Source organism: Cavia porcellus, unplaced genomic scaffold, assembly GCF_034190915.1.
Source record: "Cavia porcellus strain 051 isolate PalLab524CR breed Dunkin Hartley unplaced genomic scaffold, mCavPor4.1 scaffold_23, whole genome shotgun sequence".
Classification (NCBI taxonomy): Eukaryota; Metazoa; Chordata; class Mammalia; order Rodentia; family Caviidae; genus Cavia; species Cavia porcellus.
This window is the reverse complement of record NW_026947506.1, coordinates 28,659,462-28,676,404: the sequence shown is the minus strand read 5'-3', so window position 1 is coordinate 28,676,404 and position 16,943 is coordinate 28,659,462. Positions and strand designations below refer to the sequence as shown.

At 47.1% G+C, this 16,943-nt stretch overlaps 1 protein-coding gene across 3 annotated transcripts in view; it reads left to right on the top strand.

The window, feature by feature from the left end:
- Positions 1-1,233: 1,233 nt before the first annotated feature.
- The window catches only part of Eepd1 (endonuclease/exonuclease/phosphatase family domain containing 1), a 101,548-nt gene continuing 85,838 nt past the window's right edge, over positions 1,234-16,943 (top strand). The window contains exons 1-2 of one of the 3 annotated variants that reach the window (XM_063233965.1): positions 1,234-1,548; positions 1,995-3,038. In XM_063233965.1, coding sequence (XP_063090035.1) covers positions 2,161-3,038 — 878 coding nt within the window. In that variant the 5' untranslated portion in view covers positions 1,234-1,548; positions 1,995-2,160. The remainder of the gene's footprint in view (positions 1,549-1,994; positions 3,039-16,943) is intronic. The other 2 variants (XM_063233966.1, XM_003470076.5) reach the window with 2 other exon arrangements.

Here is a 16,943-nt window from a genome sequence, read left to right as displayed (position 1 = left end):
GCTGGGAGTGGTCTGGTGGAGTCAGAGCTGTGCATTCTTGTTGTCAAGTGAGAAGCCAACAGAGAGGCAGGTAGAGCCTGGTTTAGGGAGCCAGGCAATGCCTGAGGACATCGGTGGAGCTACCTCCAACCATGCTTGTTCTGTAACTTTCCCCCAGGGATCCAGGAAATGCCTGTTTTATGTCAAAGCTAGTCTGACCTGCGTCACTGTCCCTTGGAATTATGAGGGTCCTGACTAATACCTCTAGCAGGGGACTGTGCCTCAGGGAGGCAGTAGCATTTTGTCAAGCTTCCGTTGTCCAGTTTTTGCCTTCTCTGAGAACTGCTGTTTTTGCCACCGTGGTTTCTGGAATTCAGAGCAGGGACACTGGTCACAGAGTTTGGGTCTGCTGCTTCGAGGTCGCTAAATGCCCAGGGTCAAAGTATTCAACAAATCGAATACTCCAGCTCCAAGTATCCACTCCAGAGTAGCAAGCTCTTTAATCGTTAACTAAATTATCATTTTGCAATGTGATCCAAAAACCAGGGAAGCAGCCCACATTTCTCAATAGCATTTCTTTCCTTTTAATAATTAGATTTCATACATAGAAAAAGATGCCCTTAGTGACTCAGAGCCCTTATTGACACGAAAAATCCTACCAAAGAGCTATGTGAACCACCGAGAAGCGATAGCCTCCCTGAAACCTCCGTGTCCTGTCGTGAGAGACGCTAAAACCCCTCATAAAGCGGGCACCTTAGGCTTTGTCCGCGCCCCCTGACCGGGGAACAACAGCGAGGGAGGGCTCACCTGCTCAGATTCTGCACAACCTGCGCTCAGGACAACCTAGGTCCCCAAGACCCCGCCTCCCGAGACCCCGCCTCCCCAAGGCACCGCCCCGAGGTCCCGCCCCAGAGACCCCGCCCCCCGAGGCCCCGCCCCCCGAGGCCCCGCCTCCCCGCCCTCAAAGGCCCGCCTTTTCCACAAGCGTAGTCCCCGCGCTCTCTGGTTTCCTCTCCGTCCTCTCATGCCTTGGCCCCGCCTCTCACGCCCCGGCCCCCGCACAGTCCGGTTCGCTCTCCACCCCGCCCTCCGCTGGCCCTGGTCCTGCCTCCTGTGGCCCGAACCCCGCCCCCACGTTCCTGCGCTCCCGCTCCACCCCCACGCGCCCTGGCCCCACCCCGCGCCCTGAGGCTCCACCTCCCGCGCCTTAAAGATTGGGCCCCGCGCTCTCCGCTCTTCTCCACACGCGGCGGTTCTGGCCCCGTCCCGACGCTCCTGGGCTCCGCCCCTGCGCTCTTAGGCTCCGCCCCGCCCTCTAGGGTCACTCTCCACCGGGGCCCCGACCCCGCCCCGCGTCCCCGGGCTCGGCGCCAGGGCCTCTGGAGTCCTAGGAGGCGTGGCCTGGAGGAGGCGTGGCCTGGGCGGAGGCGTGGCTGCGCGGCGGCGCGGTCTGCAGCCCCGGGACTCCGGCTTTGACACCGCGGCGAGCAGGAGCCTGGCGCGGGCGTGGGGTAGGGACAAGCTCCCGCGGATCCCGCGCCCGAGTTGGGTGCGGGCCCTTTCGCATAGGTAAGTGAGGCGGGCGTTATCAGCGCAGCCTGGGGCGACCGCCTTTCTCCTACCTGGGGAGCGACGCCGCGTCCGTCCTGCAGGCAGCGCTGAGACTCGGCCCGCGTAATCCTCGGGGCGCACCGAATGGGGCGGACTCTCGAAGCACCGAGAAGGGGCGAAACCCTGAGCCCCTCGCAGGTCCATTCCACGGGCTGAAGTTCCCGGGATGCGCCCTCCTCTGCGGTGTGTCCAGGCCGGGAGGGGGGACGCTGGGGTTAGTGAGGGAAGAGGCCTCTCCAGGACCCCAGGAAGACTACACGGCCTCTGCCTCTGCGTGTCTGCGCTCGCAGGCCACTGCAGCCCTTGCCCTGAGCTCCTGGGCGCGAGCTCGGAATTCTAGCACGTGTAGGGAGCGCTAGTGTCAGAGGATCAGTTCAAAGGATTTATGTGTTCCTCCCTCCTAGGTGGCCGAGGGAAAGTTGATTTGAATACTCAGAGACATGAGAGAGTTGGTGTTTGGCTGCAGCAACCTCAACAGCCCCTAAGCCCTGCATCTGCCATTCTGACTTTATAAGCTCTTCCAGTCCTCTTCCCTGTGGTGGGGACACCTTCCTAGGCCCTAATCTGACCATGGGGAGCACCCTGGGCTGCCACCGCTCCATCCCCAGGGACCCTTCTGACTTGTCCCACAGCCGCAAGTTCAGTGCAGCCTGCAACTTCAGCAACATCCTTGTGAACCAGGAGCGGCTCAACATCAACACGGCCACAGAGGAAGAGCTGATGACGCTGCCTGGGGTGACCCGGGCCGTGGCCCACAGCATTGTGGAGTACAGAGAATACATCGGGGGCTTCAAGAAGGTGGAGGACCTGGCCCTGGTCAGTGGTGTGGGTGCCACCAAACTGGAGCAAGTCAAGTTTGAGATCTGTGTGAGCAGTAAGGGCAGCTCCGTGCAGCACTCTCCCAGCTCCCTGCGGCGGGACCTGCTGGCTGAGCAGCAGCCTCATCATCTGGCCACTGCTGTGCCCCTCACGCCCCGTGTCAACATCAACACAGCCACCCCTGCCCAGCTCATGAGTGTTCGAGGCCTCACAGAGAAGATGGCCCTTAGCATCGTGGACTACCGCCGGGAGCACGGCCCCTTCCGAAGTATAGAGGACCTGGTAAGGATGGATGGTATCAACGCTGCCTTCCTGGACAGGATACGGCACCAAGTGTTTGCGGAGAGGTCCAGGCCCCCATCCACCCACACCAATGGGGGCCTGACCTTCATTGCCAAGCCTCACCCCAGCCCCACCTCACTGAGCCTGCAGAGCGAGGACTTGGACCTGCCACCAGGGGGGCCCACGCAGATCATCTCTACGCGGCCCTCTGTAGAGGCCTTTGGTGGCACGAGGGATGGGCAGCCAGTGCTGAGGCTAGCCACCTGGAACTTGCAGGGCTGCTCTGTGGAGAAGGCCAACAACCCCGGTGTTCGAGAGGTGGTATGCATGACACTCTTGGAAAACAGGTGAGATCAGAGTCACCAGGGATGCTGGGCAAATGTATTGGTGGCAGATGCAGAGTCGTGCCGTGTCCTCATTTGGGAGCCGGGAGGCAGCAAGTGTATTAAATCCATGTTCAGGGCCTGAGCCAGTACTGTCACCTGAGGGTGGGCTCTCTTTCTGCTCTGTGATTTTCTGAACTCAGCTGTCAGAGCTTAAGATACATATTGTGAGTGCAGTGTTTCCGAGATGGACCTTAGCTTGGGATAAATGGAGGTTGTGTTGGTGGCACTGCTTTGGAGCAGGTTGTTTGATTTACAAAACTCCATAAGGTTCGTAGAAACAGGAACTTAGCCTGGAAACTGGTGCAGAGTTTGCATATGAGAAAGAACTAATCAGGCCTTTTAATAATGGAAGGAAAAATTGTATTCATTCCACCAAATATGCCTATTCATGTGCACAAAATTATCGGAGTCTGTGTCTACCAAAATGCTGTGAAAGAATTGCTCTTTGCCGTTTTTCAATATTCAACCTTAAGTTGGATTTCAGTGTTACCTCTTTTGAGCATTGCTAGAAAAGCCCAGACCGGCCAGGTTTTCCCACTTGAGTCAAGGAGAGAGGCTGTTATCCGAGAGTGTTTACATTGTTCACAACTGTTGGTCTCTGTAGGAACTTCCGTTAATTCCCCATAAAACAAAACACTATGTCATGGCAGCAACTCCTGCTGTTGGTAAAACAGTGTGTGTCTTGGCTCCTTCCATGTCAGAAATCCTCTGATCCTGGTTTGGAGGGATTTTGCCCTGATACCCATCAGAGGTGCTGTGATTGTGACTTCTCGCTGTCATCCTCTGTATTGGGTGGCTGGTGAGGTTGGCTGGATGTCAATTTGGTGACATGGAGTGAGCTCTCAGTGGGAAAGCACAGTGCATTGTGGCAGATCATCAGGACAAATTAGCGAGGAGAAAAGCAGGTCACAGTGTTTCCCTGGCACTATCCCAGTGACACACTTTTGTGACTGAGAGAACGACTGTACACTGGGTCAGAGAGCTAGACCAGGGAGCCCAGAAGTACTCTTCCTGAGCTGCTGGGTCCTCGGCTTGCCCCCTAATTCACTGCTGCAGAATCATCCTGTGTACACGGACTTGTGCCCAGGGACTTAGCTCTGGTCATGCATATCAGAAATGACTTGATTACAGTCCTTAACAACAGCAGCATGGGTGAATGAATAAGAGCCGGAGGACAGTGAGAAACACAGCTATCTCCTATTAGGAGTTTTCTCAAGGCGAGTTCGGGGTAAAGAGGGATGAGTCAGGATCTGAAATTCCCAGTGGAAATGACAGCCCAGGCAGCCCTTGCCTGTTCGTTTTGTTGGTGTTTTGTCAAGCATGGCTCCTGGACCAGCACCATCAGCTGCTAATTCAGAAACTGTGGTTCCTGTGTTTAATGCCCCTCCAGGGGCTTTGGATGCACACTGGAGTGTGAGAGCCACTGTGTGAGGTGTGAGATTATCATGGCTCCTCTGGGATTCTTATTAACTCCCCTCTCTCTGTGCTGGCTTTTCTGGCATCGCCAATGACAGTGTTCCAGGTACTTATTCACCCTCTTGGGTTGTTGTGATCATCCTTGTGGCTCAACCCTGTGATGTTCTTTCTGGTCAGGATTGGAGAGGCTTATGCAGCTACCCAGGAGGCTGAAGCAGCTGGCCTCACTCTGCACCACGGAGATGAGGCTGCTAGGGGCTCACGGGGAAGAACCCTAAGTATTCTTGTCCAGCGTGGGTTTGCCCTACTTTTTTTCTGTGGATTTCCTAGATGAGTGATAATTTGTTGAAGACACTTCACTGCTGTCTCAGACGAGACTAGGAAAAGCTCCTCGTTCAAATCTAACAGCATGTAGAAGGAGCCATCTCTAGGTACTACTGCGAAGGCAGCCTGCCATTCCAGCGTGTCCTCACATTTGCCTGTGTGTGCTATTCTGTGGATTGTGGCTCCTTGTATCTGTTCACAGTGTGGTCAGTATGCTGAAAACTCCTAGGACACTGTTAGTGTCTGGTGCAGTAATAGGCTTAGGGTCTGATCCCCCACAGAGCTGAGGTGGGCGGGTACATTTGCCTGTGTGGCTGTCCCAGGGCACCGAAAGCTCTCACAGAGTGGTTCTCAGGTCCTTAGTGATAGACAGCAGTGCCCATTCTCCAAGAGCTGCAGTTTCATCCTGGTTCACAGACGTCTCTGACAATCTAGCTGTTCCTTTTATTAGCAGGAGGAAACTAGTGTGAACAAGAATGGATACAGGTGATTTTCCACAGGGCTCTTATTTCACACTTGTATACACATTAATCGAAAAGGTCCCTGACTTCTGGGTGTGCCTTTGTAGTTCCTCACAGCTTTCACATTTGTTTGATTTCTCCCTTACTTATGGGAAATAAATAGGTAACAATTGCTTTTATTAATGATTCTCCAACTCTGGGTGGAATAACTAAAAGCAAAGAAGGCAGTGACTGGTGTCTGAAATGCATCTCTTTCATGACTCAGCCGGGACGAGGACCTAGACCTTCTAACTTTAGACCAATGCATGTTGCAAGCACATTGTGACCGGTAAGAGCAGCTTCTCTGTCCTGCCCCAGGCTTAGGCGTCCCAGCCCCTGCTGTATCAAGGCCCCTTGCCAGATCATGTGCCAGTCAGTTTCCTAGTAAATCCATTGTAAAGGTATTTCAAAGCATTTATTTAGATAGTTTTGCAAAGGGACTAGCTAGTTCTGAGCTGCTTTTTCTTCGAGTTTGCTTCAGCAGGTGACTTAGGCTAAAGGGTACCAGTGTGGGTGGAAGGCTGAAGTCTCTTCTTGCTCCAAGAAGCTGCTGCTTTGGCAGATGATGTGTTTACCTGCGAAGCCTGAGCTAGAAGAGCACAGAGTGAGATAATTATAGAGTCACCAGCAGCCCTCAGGAACACTATGTTGGTGGCACAGAACTAATAGGTTTCATCAGATTCTTTTGCCAAACCTCAGTCTTAGGCAATGTTCTTCCTTGTTCAGTATTTGTGGAGCAAGACTGCAAGAGGAATACTTTTGCTAATTATCCTTGCAAAACATAGTGGTAGCGCACACATAGAATGAAGACTTAAAGAATAGAGACTTTTTAAAACTTTTTTTTTTTGCTGAGTAATTATTCTCTCTTGGCAAGATGCTTTGATTACTGAAAGCCTACTCCATGAGAGAGCTGACAGATAATCTCCAAAAAAAAAAAAGGTTATTTAACAACCCACTAGCTCATTTTCCTCACAGCCTGTGCTGGGAGGGAACTCCTTGTCAAAGTTGTTAACTTTATGATGGTTTCAATCTGCTTTTCTGCCACAGCTGCAGTCTCAAAGCTTAAGGTTGACTGGTGCCTGGTTGTGAAAAGAGAGATACAGGTTTGTCAGACCTGGTGAATGGGATCAATCTAGACACAGCCCGTGTTGTCATTGGACTCATTCATTGAAAGATATGTGTCGAAGGCCCGCTGCATACATGTGTAAACTCACGTCAGCTCGGCCTGTTTACTTCGCAGAATTGAGTATGCGTGGGTCTACTGGTATGGCCCAGCCTTAGAACAGCCTGGTAAGCTAGCTTTTATTAGGCTTTGGCACAGAGCATGATTGATACCAAGTTGTATTTTCCCCATATGAGTAACAGGCTCATTTGGGCAACTTAAGGATAGGCAGACACAGCCAGATGTAACTTCTGGAAACAATCTTCTTAAGGTAGAAATGGCAAATATTGATACCTGTGGAAACTGAGGCTCACAAGGATTAAATCTCATCACGTGACCTTGGGAACCATCAATGCTAGAGCTGTGAGTTCACATCTAGGACTGGGCTTGCCTTTTCCCAAACCCCGTGTCCTGCTTCTGACCCAGGCAGCCAGGCGCCCGCCCACTGGTTCCGCCATGTGGGGTCCTAGGCTGGCCAGCAGTCAGGACCTCGGGAAAGGAGGGGTTCACCTTGATCCCCAGGGACCACCCTGAGCTTTGGAGGTCTCTGCTCCCTTCCTGTATTTGTTCTTCCAGAGGATGGGGCGCATAGCCAGGCATCCAGGGGTGTGAGGCCCCTTCCACCCTGCCCTCAACTGTGAGTCCGAGACCTTGGGCTCAACTCCAAGGCGAGTTCCGGCTTTTTGAGCCAAGGAACTCTGGGTTGGTTCCAGAGAGAAAGGTAGTCAGCAGTAGGACAGCTGCGGCTCCCTAGAAGGGACTGTTTGTGAGAGGGAGCCCTAGCAGGCTCCATTAAGGGTTTATTTCACTAAAAAGGAAGGAGTTGTGGATTTTGCTTTTCCAACAAAGTTGGGCCCACTTTGGTTCTGACTGTGGGGGTTTGATAGTGTTGGTTCTCCCAGAGAATATCTATTCCTTTACTATTCATTCGTTCATACAACACTTTTGGGAGCCTTCTGTAAGTCCCGATTTGTGTGTCCTGCATGGCGAACAGGTCAAGTCTATGATCATCTGGTTTGTATTCTAGGTGGGAGACAGATGGGCCTGAAAGTAGATAAATGGCTCCTGGTGGGCACCAGTCCTGCCAGCATGATGGAAGGCACTGCAGAGAAGTCTGCTTGGACAGGAGGGGTCAGACAGCGCTTGCAGTGGCCACTGGTGGTGAGCAGGGCCAGTGTGGACAGGTGCAGAGTGCAGGGTCTGGGAGAGCTTGGCCCAGCTCTGAGGTCTCCAAGGCCTGGAATGGCAGGGGCTGAGTATAGAGGGGGGCAGGCCTGCTCTTTGGGGCTTCCAGGGCTCTTGTGTGACAGCAGATGGGGCCACACAAAGATAGAGGCAGAGGCTGGTGAAGTAGGTTCCTGCGTAGTCATGCAAAACTGCATGAGGTAACGTTGCACAGGACTCAGAAGTGGTGCCCGGGGAAGAGAGGGGCCTTTCTGGAGGTGAAACCGCACACCTGCCTGTGTGGGGGAGGGTGTTCAGATTAAGCAGATGCCTGTCTGAAGTACCCTGAGGTCCTTTGAAGGCTCCGGGCCATTTAAGACATGATGGGCTCCCTGATGACCTCACTGTCCCTGTTGTCATGCTGGGACCAACAAGTATGAGGTCTTGGGTCTTTAGCAAGTGGAGTGAGAGGCTCTGGACTGTCTTATGCACAGATGGGGCATCTGACAAGGCCACATATGCCTTTTAGCATCTGTTGCCTGGTGAACAAGGCTGTGCTAGGTGACTTTATCAGAAGATGTGATGTCAGTTCTTCTGTTCCTTGTTTCTGAGCATCTGCTCTGCACACTGCTGATGAGGTCAGAGGCACAGAGACACCAGCCCTGGATCAGGCAGATGCCCATTCACCAGCCAGGTGATGCTTGGTATTGGGAGGAAGACACTTGCCAAAGGGACGCAGAGCTTTGGAATCAGGTACCAGTCTATGTGGCTCTGCAGGTGTATGGAGACCTGGGCCTCAGGTGGGAGGATGGGGGAGGACAAGGCAGGTGGTCAGGAGGGCCGGCCTATGTGAAGTGAAGGGCTGGAGGTCAGGAGTCTATGGCATGTGGAGACACACGTATCTGGCTCAGGAGTGGGGTCCAAGCAGGGCCCCCAGTCAGGCTTATCATCTGTGATACCCAAAGCAGACACCTTGCTTATGAAGCAGAGGGTTTTGTCCCAGCATTTCCTAATAATAATCTCTGCCACAAGCAAATAGAATGAAGAGTTTCACTAATAAAATGATCTTAGACATCTTAGACAGAGTTCATCTTAGATGGTAGGGCCTGTATACAGCTCAATCAGAACAGCCAGGAGATGCCGTGGAAGTGCCTGGCTCTCGAAGACAGGCTGCTGGGCCTCAGCAAACGTTCAGGAATCTTAGTGACTCATGAACCATAGTCCACTGTTTTTAGGAGACATAAAGGGATTTATTAGGCAAAACTTCAACAGCACACACTTGAAGAAATAGAAGGGCATTACAGGCTGGAGCTAGGAATAGTTATGTGTTCGTGGCTGTAGAAATTGACAGAATTTGTGAATGTACAAAGTTTGGGTCTGGTTTACAGGAAAAAGGAAATGGTAGAAAGATAATGGCTCCTTTTACAGGAGAAAGGCCTGGTGCAGTGTATGTTTTTTTAGAAGATGAGTGAACTAAGATGTTTTGCCTGGAAACATCCTTAGGAACCTGTGAATCTGTTTCTCTATCTTAAGGTCAAGTTTCTGCCTTTTGCTTTGTTAACTGAAACAATTTATGGACTTACAATATTTTTAAGGGATAGTGCGAGGGATGGTCCTAGAAGCCTAGGGAGTACAGACATGGACAATTTTTGAGTACCTTTATGTCCTGAAAATGCAGTTGTGCCATGTCTCTTGTGTTTTTATTTTTTCTCTCCTACCTCATTCTTTCCCAGACTTTGATCTTATTCTTAAGACTAAGGGAGGTCAGAGATTCATCATCTTGTGGTTGCTTCAGGCTGAGGGGATGCTGACAGCCTAGCCAGGGGTCAGACGTTTCACTTGGCTGATCTAAAAGAGACATGGGAAGATGGATTCTGTTGTTTGCTTTGTTTTATGTTTTTTTCTGTTTTTTGGGGTGAGTTTTTTCTGGTTTTTGGTGTCTGCTTCTATCTTTAATAGTGACGTCTATTAGTTTTGAGATATTTACTTAAATTAATAGGTACAGTTTAGGAGCATATAGACTCCTCCCAATTTTCTCAATAAGAAATCCAGTTTTCTCCTATTGTAATCGTAAAAACAGAAAAGGAATACATTAAATAAAGACATCTATGTTTCTGTGTGACTACTGTGTCATTAAACTTTGTAACTACAGGACTCAGAACCTTGAATTTGGCCTCTATTTTGTGGAGGTGAAAACCTCAGAGAATATAAACATTGTCTGTAGTAGCAAGCAAAAATTCCTATTATACCACAAAAGTAACAAACTTAGCAGCTAGGATATTTTCATTGGTATTTCTATAGTATAGGCACACCTATGCAAGAAGTGGAATCTTTATCCTAGACATACTTGCAAGTACATTAAAATAACATAGTATCAATACACTGAGAGAAGCTGAGCCATGACTTCTTACAGCTCTTAAGTTAAGATGCAGATATAGCTGGAGACAGCTAGTAGGGGCTGGCGTAGTGCTTGGAGCCCCTTTTTTTCTGCATAGCCTAACTTTTTTGTTTTTATATTATTAATTACTCCTCTTTTTTGGTTATACTTCCAGTACTTTCCTGCTGGATATTTAAGACCAAGTCAAAGTCAGACCTGTACTAACCCTCTTCCTTGTCAGGAGGCCATAGTTCGTACTGGAGTATTTTGATTGACAACTGCCAAACATGGGCTCAAGTGGCCAGGAGCCCTTGGAGGTGTCCTCAAGGTAAATGTGCCCTTTTAAAGAGAAGTCCGTGATCCTTCTTCCCTACTCCTGAATGAAGAAACCCTGGATTTGCTTTGCTGGCTACAGTTCTCCAACTAATGTCAGTGTGTTGTATGCTTCCAACCGTCCTCAGTTTACTGAGAATTCTATTTTGGTTCAGCCATCACCCGATTAAGCTGTTAAGTCTTCAGTTGTTTCATCTGGAGGCTGAAATGGAGCACCCTACAGAAAGAGTGCCACTCCCTGGCCATAGCCATAGTCTCCCGTGCTGGGCAGTTCTGGGGACCTGGCATCTTGTTTGCTCAGCCCAAAACTGCAAGGTTAAACTGGCGTTTTGTCTTTCTCAGCTAATGCTAAAAACATGATGTCTTTTATGGAAGGAGGTTACAGGTGGATTATTAGCTTTTAAAATATTGATCTGATACCATGTTCAAAGAAAATTTCTCCAGAATGTATTATTCATTGTGCACATTCAGCCTTCTTTCCTTTTTTCTTTTCTTTTTTAAAATCTCTCTTCTTCAATAGGAAAAGTAAGAAGTTGGGTGGCTCCATGGTACCGGTGACTGGGTATGGCCTCGGGTCTACCTGCAAGGGGACTTGGGCCTTCCTTCCTTTGTGGGAGGCTTCAGATCATGATGTCATTGGACTATTTGGCTTTTTTACAAAATGATTCCGGTCTTTTAAAATCCAAGGTCTCATTTTTAAACAGTAAAATACATCACATCCAACCCCGCCACCTGATGGTGCTGGCTTTTCCTGTGGAGTTGGTGGAGCAAAAATTGAACATGAATAACAGCTGTGTTCCAGGGCTGGACTGTGTCACCCATGGGATTGTGGTTGTCCCTTCTTATAGACGTAGAAGAGATGTCTCAGGGAACCTGAGAACTGTACCTTGGGTCATGTGGCTTTTGTGTGGCAGAGCCAGGGTTACAGTCCAACTGGTCTAACATTTGATAAAAAGCTACTTTCAGTTCAGCGAACTTTCCTGCATTTTTGTGTTTTACTCATCTAACCTGCATACTCAGCTCTACTCCCTGCCTTTCTTTATATAGTATTTTGAGATAAGAGTTAGGTTGCCCAGGTTGGGCTCAAACTTGGAATCTTTCTGCCTCAGCCTCCCAAAACATTGGGATTTCAAACTTGTGCACCACATCCAGTTTCCACATCCTCTTAAATCCACTTGATTTGTTCCTTTGGTCATGATCTTTCCTAAGTATACAAATATGCAACTATATCATGTGTGAATGTGTATGTTTGCTCTAGTTTGTTTCTTCAAAGTAGAACATGGCTATTTGTAAAGCAAACTGGGTGTAGGGTATCATATTTTTATGACTTATTGGGCTTTTACCATTGTCTTGCCCACACCTATTTTGACTCCAGTTTCTTACACAAGTTGCCTTATTAAAACTTTGTAAACATTCATCTTTGTTTTCTTAGAAACACCTTCTCTTTCTGCTCATACTTCCAGTTGATCAGTTGTGTTCATGTTTTTGGGAAACCATAGTAATGTGTACACCTGGTGTTAACCATCCAGGAACAGAAACTGTTGGTTTGGGGTAAAGGGCATTGTGACCTCGTGCATCTAGATCAGCTGGGGGTGTTCAGTGTGCCATAGGCCTCCTGAAGCATGGTTTGCAAAGGACTGAGTACAGGAGTCCCTTGAGTAGAGACTGGTTAGGAGAACATCTGTTGTATTTTTAAGACACTCGTACCTGTACTTGAGATACTCAGTTTAGGGACACTATTTGCTGTGTATGTACATTGGTACCTTGGCAGTAACTGCAGGTTGTTATTGACCCACCATCATTTCTTTTTTAAAAAATGTAACTAATTATAAAGTCAAGAGTCCATTGCTACATTGTCCCAGGTCTCCTTAGAAAATCTGCTATACCTTTCAGAAATAAAAACTGCAAAATAAGAATGAGTTTTTACTTTTGCTTAACACCAGGACTAGTCAGCATTTTCCTTTGTGATGTGCCACTGGTTGCATGGCTAAAAGTTTATTGCATTATAGTGCTACATGTTGGTTTTTCTCCAGTGGCTCCTCTCCCTGAAGTGTAGATGAGACTGCTGACTACAGCATTCATCTTTTTGTGTCTTCATGTGGCCTTTCCTCTACCTGTCTGCATTCAGATTTCCTCTTCCTGTAAGACACCAGCCACACTGGATCAGGGCCACCCTGACCCCCCTCCTTTTACCTTAATTACCTCTCTAAAGACCTTGTCTCCAAATACTCACATTTTTTAGGTAGTAGGGGTTAGGACTTCAGTATATGCATTTTCAGGGAACGTAGTGCAGCCTAGAGCAAGGTAATTTAGGAAGACTTACCCAAGGCATTCCTTCTTGGTTGTTTGAGAGGAAAATATTCCTCCAAGATTTTCCTGGAGAGGTGATTTTGAAGTGTACATTTCACAGTTAAAGTCTAGAGATAGCTAGCTCTAAGTTCCAGGGGCACCTTCCTCTCTGTCAAGACGAGCACTTTCTTGGGAGGCCACAGTAGGTATGGGCCAGCTTTCAAGAGCTGGGATTCGAATGGTAAGAGTACATAAGATACAAAATCCTCAATAAATACGGTAAGAGGGTAAGAATCTGCTCAAAGGAGGAAAAATAATATCTTAAGGAAAAGAAGGAAAAAAGAAAGGGAAAATAAAAGATATCTAAATTTGTATAAACATACTTAGGATAGCTAAGATGATTGTGCTACAAATTGTATTAGTTCTTAGAACAAAATAGATAACATTCATAGGATTGGAATGATTTTGCATGTTTGTGTCTGGTGATCTGAGGAACTCTTGAAGATCACTATTTAAAATAACAACCTTAATTCCGTTCCTACCACCTTGTTTTGAAGGCCTATATCGTCATTGTTTTGAGCTCTTTGCTATTGTTATTTGTCTTTTTTGTTTCTTGTTTTTCTAGTAATTTGTTTTGTTTTGTTTTTCCCTCTAATGCAGAAAGGATAGGTATACTTGTAGAGGCTTACACATGCCTAGAACTTCTCCTAAACAGTTTATGAGAATCGATTGTATTACGTGTGATGATATGAACAGCTACTTTGAAGAAAAAAGACATTACGGTATCCATTGCTGGTTCCCTGTCATCATGCTGTGAAATCCAGTAATGCTTTCATTATTTTTTCAGAGTGGTTTTAGTCTGTTTTGTATTATTTAATTTCAACATACACATACATGAAAGTATGGCCAGTTGTTTTGAAGAGAACAAGTGACATTATGGTTGCCATTGTTGATTTTCCTATTGTCTGGTTTTGAAGGCCTATAATGCGTTCATTATTCTGCTTTGATCAGTTTTATACTATTTTTTTTGTATGAATTCATTGTGTGTGAAGATACAGACAACTATTTAGAAGAAAACAAGAGATTATGGTAGCCACTGTAGATCTCCTGTTGTCTTGCTTTGAAATCTGTGTCACTTTAATTGTTTTGTTCCGATCTGCTTTGTTCTGTTTTGTTATGTTGTTTTACCTCTTTAAAAAAAAAAAGAGCTGGGATTCATTTCCCCTGCACCTCTCTCCTCCACAGTTGCCAGTGCGGGGTGTTTTCCTAGCACTCCATGTTTGTCCTTGGCTATAGGCAGTATTGACACTGTCAAACCTTGGCACCAGTTTAAGGTAGAGATCTAGTGCCCGTCTGCTGTTTAGAGCTTGATGTCCTCTAGAACGACTGTAGAAAGGTCAGATTCAGAGGGACTATGTGAAGCCAGCTTGATCTGGCTTCCCTGACACATGTTGTGAGACACCCAACTAGGAGGCCTCTCTCCCATACTCCTGACCACAGAGGTCATTCCCCTGTGATTGCTCCTTAATGCCATCTGCTCTGTGGGCATTACAAGGGCAGGGACCATGTGCATAGAGCTCAGTTTCATCACAGCAGCATGCGTCTCTAAAAAGAATATTACTCAGATTTATTGAGCATTTATTTTGTCCAAGTGCCCCAAGGAGGAGGGTGAAACGTGTCCAGTGTACAGGCAAGGGAGCATATCTTAAAGAATTTAAGTAAATTTGCAGGAAGTCAAGGTTAGTGAATGCGGAGCAGGCAGAATTAACCTGACCCCAAATACTTTTTCTTATGTTTATATTATTATTATTATTATCTTAAAGTGCTAAGATTTAACCCAGGGCCTTGTACCTGCTAGGTAAATATTCTACAACTAAGCTGCATCCCCTGCGTGCCCCCCTTTTTAAAAATCTTTGAAACAGACTCTTGCTAAGTGCTTCAGGCTAACCTTGAACTTGTGATCCTCAGTACTTTTGGATATGAATGTTGCCTGTCTTTAACACTGCAGATGGGAGCAGTAGATGAAGAGAGGGGACATTTCTCACTAGAAAATATGAAGAGATGGGGCTTGATAGGAGGAGACCCTGTCTCTCAGATGTGCTGCCCAGCAGTAGGTTCAGCAGGCACTGGAAGGAATCACCCGACCCCACCATCCAGTGTGAGTCCAGAATGCAGGACTGCTTGAGGGCTGAATTACTATTTTTTAAAATTTTATTTTAGAGAGCATAAAATCAAAGAAAACAAAAACAGAATAAAGCTAACTAAGACAACAATGAATGCAATGTAGGACTTCAAAACAAAACAATAGACAATCAATAATGGCTACTATAATGTTTCTTGTTTCCTTCAAAATTGTTGTCCATACCATCAGACATAATAAAATCAAACAAAACAAAACAGATTAAAACCAATCAAAACAAAGAAATGGAAGTGTATTTTATTTTTTGGTACCAGGGATCAAACTCATAACCTTGCAGTTGCCTAGTAGGCACTTAACACCAGTGAGCTAAATCCTTGGCCAAAAGTGTGTTTTAAAGAGACTAGAACAGAACAAAATAAAACAAAACAGAATAAAGCTAATCAAAACAAAACAGTGCAAGTGATACAGGATTTCAACATGAGATAGTAGGAAATCAACAGTGACTACCATAATGCCTCTTGTCATCTTCAGAATTGCTGCCCATACCATCAGACATAATAAAATCAAACAAAATGGAACAGAATGAGGCCAATCAAAACAGAACATTGAATAAAACAAAATAGAATAAAACCAAACAGTGAGACCCATATGGTCAGTTGGTGTTTAACATTTTGAAGAACCGCTTGGGTGTTTTCCAGCGTGCTGATACCATTTTACGTTCCCACCAGCAATGCATAAAGGCTCCTGTTTCTCCCACAAACCTCACCAGCACTTGTTACTGTCTTTTTTATTATTGCCATTCTAGTGGATGCTAAGAGGTAGCCCACTGAGGGCTCAAATTCCGTTTTCCTAATGAATAACAATGTTTGGCATCTTTTTATGTGTTTATTGGCCATTTGTTTTCCTCATTTGGAGAAATACCTATTTGGATCTGGGTGGGCTGCTTTCAATCCTGTTTCCAAGCTGACAAAAAAATACAGAGCTCCTTGTGCTGACTTCCTTTCATCTTGTCCATTGTTCCTGCCCCTTGGAATCATGGAATCATATTACAGGGACAGCGTGATGAATAATTTCTTTGTAATAGGAAAAAGTGCCCAGCATCCTACAGAAGTGGGTCCCTGCCTAGGAGATTCCATTTGGTGTGTTTCATGATTCTGGGTGGAGCACTGTGTCTGATCTGGGCTTTGATAGCAACCTTGAGAAGTGCCTGATGTTCTCAATTTCCATGTTCAGGTTACGTATTTATGAGTGGAAGTTTAGCACTTTTTACAGTAGCCAAAATGTAATGCACAGTGTAGGGCAGGACTTATAATGAAAAGTAAGCTTCAAAAATTTCATACAGTATCTACAAACTGTAGACACCTGGGCCAGGAAAGACCTTTTAAGAAGCACCTGTCACAGGACCATGCCAAAGCCACCACAGATGAAGTTAGGTGTGGGTTCATCCTCCCTTCACCCAGCTGTGAAGAGCTGGGTCTTTAGACTCCACTATTTGGGACCCCACTGTCTCTCAGCATAGCTCTCTGCTTCTGTGTGGTTTTATTTTTCAGACGTCTTTTCTTCATCCCTGCCCCTACACATAACTAGTGTGTCTATCCTTAAAACTGTGCTTGGAAGAGGTGGTATCTGGAATGTACAAAAATGTGTGTTCTTGAGATTTCCAGCTAGTTTTGGGCTTCTGACAGCTGCTTAGTCAGAAGCACCGTGAGCCTGTCCCACATTTACCCACTTGACCCCCAGGGGAGCATGGTCTAGTGTTCACTTGTTCTGGCTACCCTGATGCTATGATCCCCTGCCCCCACCCCATAATCACATCTTTGGTGATATAACAGAGAGCTGAGACCTGGTAATTTACAGTGAACAAAAACTTGTTTGGCTCATGGTATGTGGGGTTGGGAAACCCAAGAATGCAGCCCCAACACCTGGTGAGGGCCTTGCTGCTGCGTCCTTCCTTGGCGGGGAAGGGGAAAGGGAGCGAGAAGGAGCAGGCAGAGCTTGCTTATGTGACAACCTCACAGTCTCCGTGGCTAACGCATTCCCGCGGGAGTGACGCTGACTGCTCCTGAGGATGGACCCCCATTACCACCTCCCAACACATGTCATTGAATCACGTGGCCCACATGAACTTGGGGACACATTCAAACCACACCACTCCCTTATT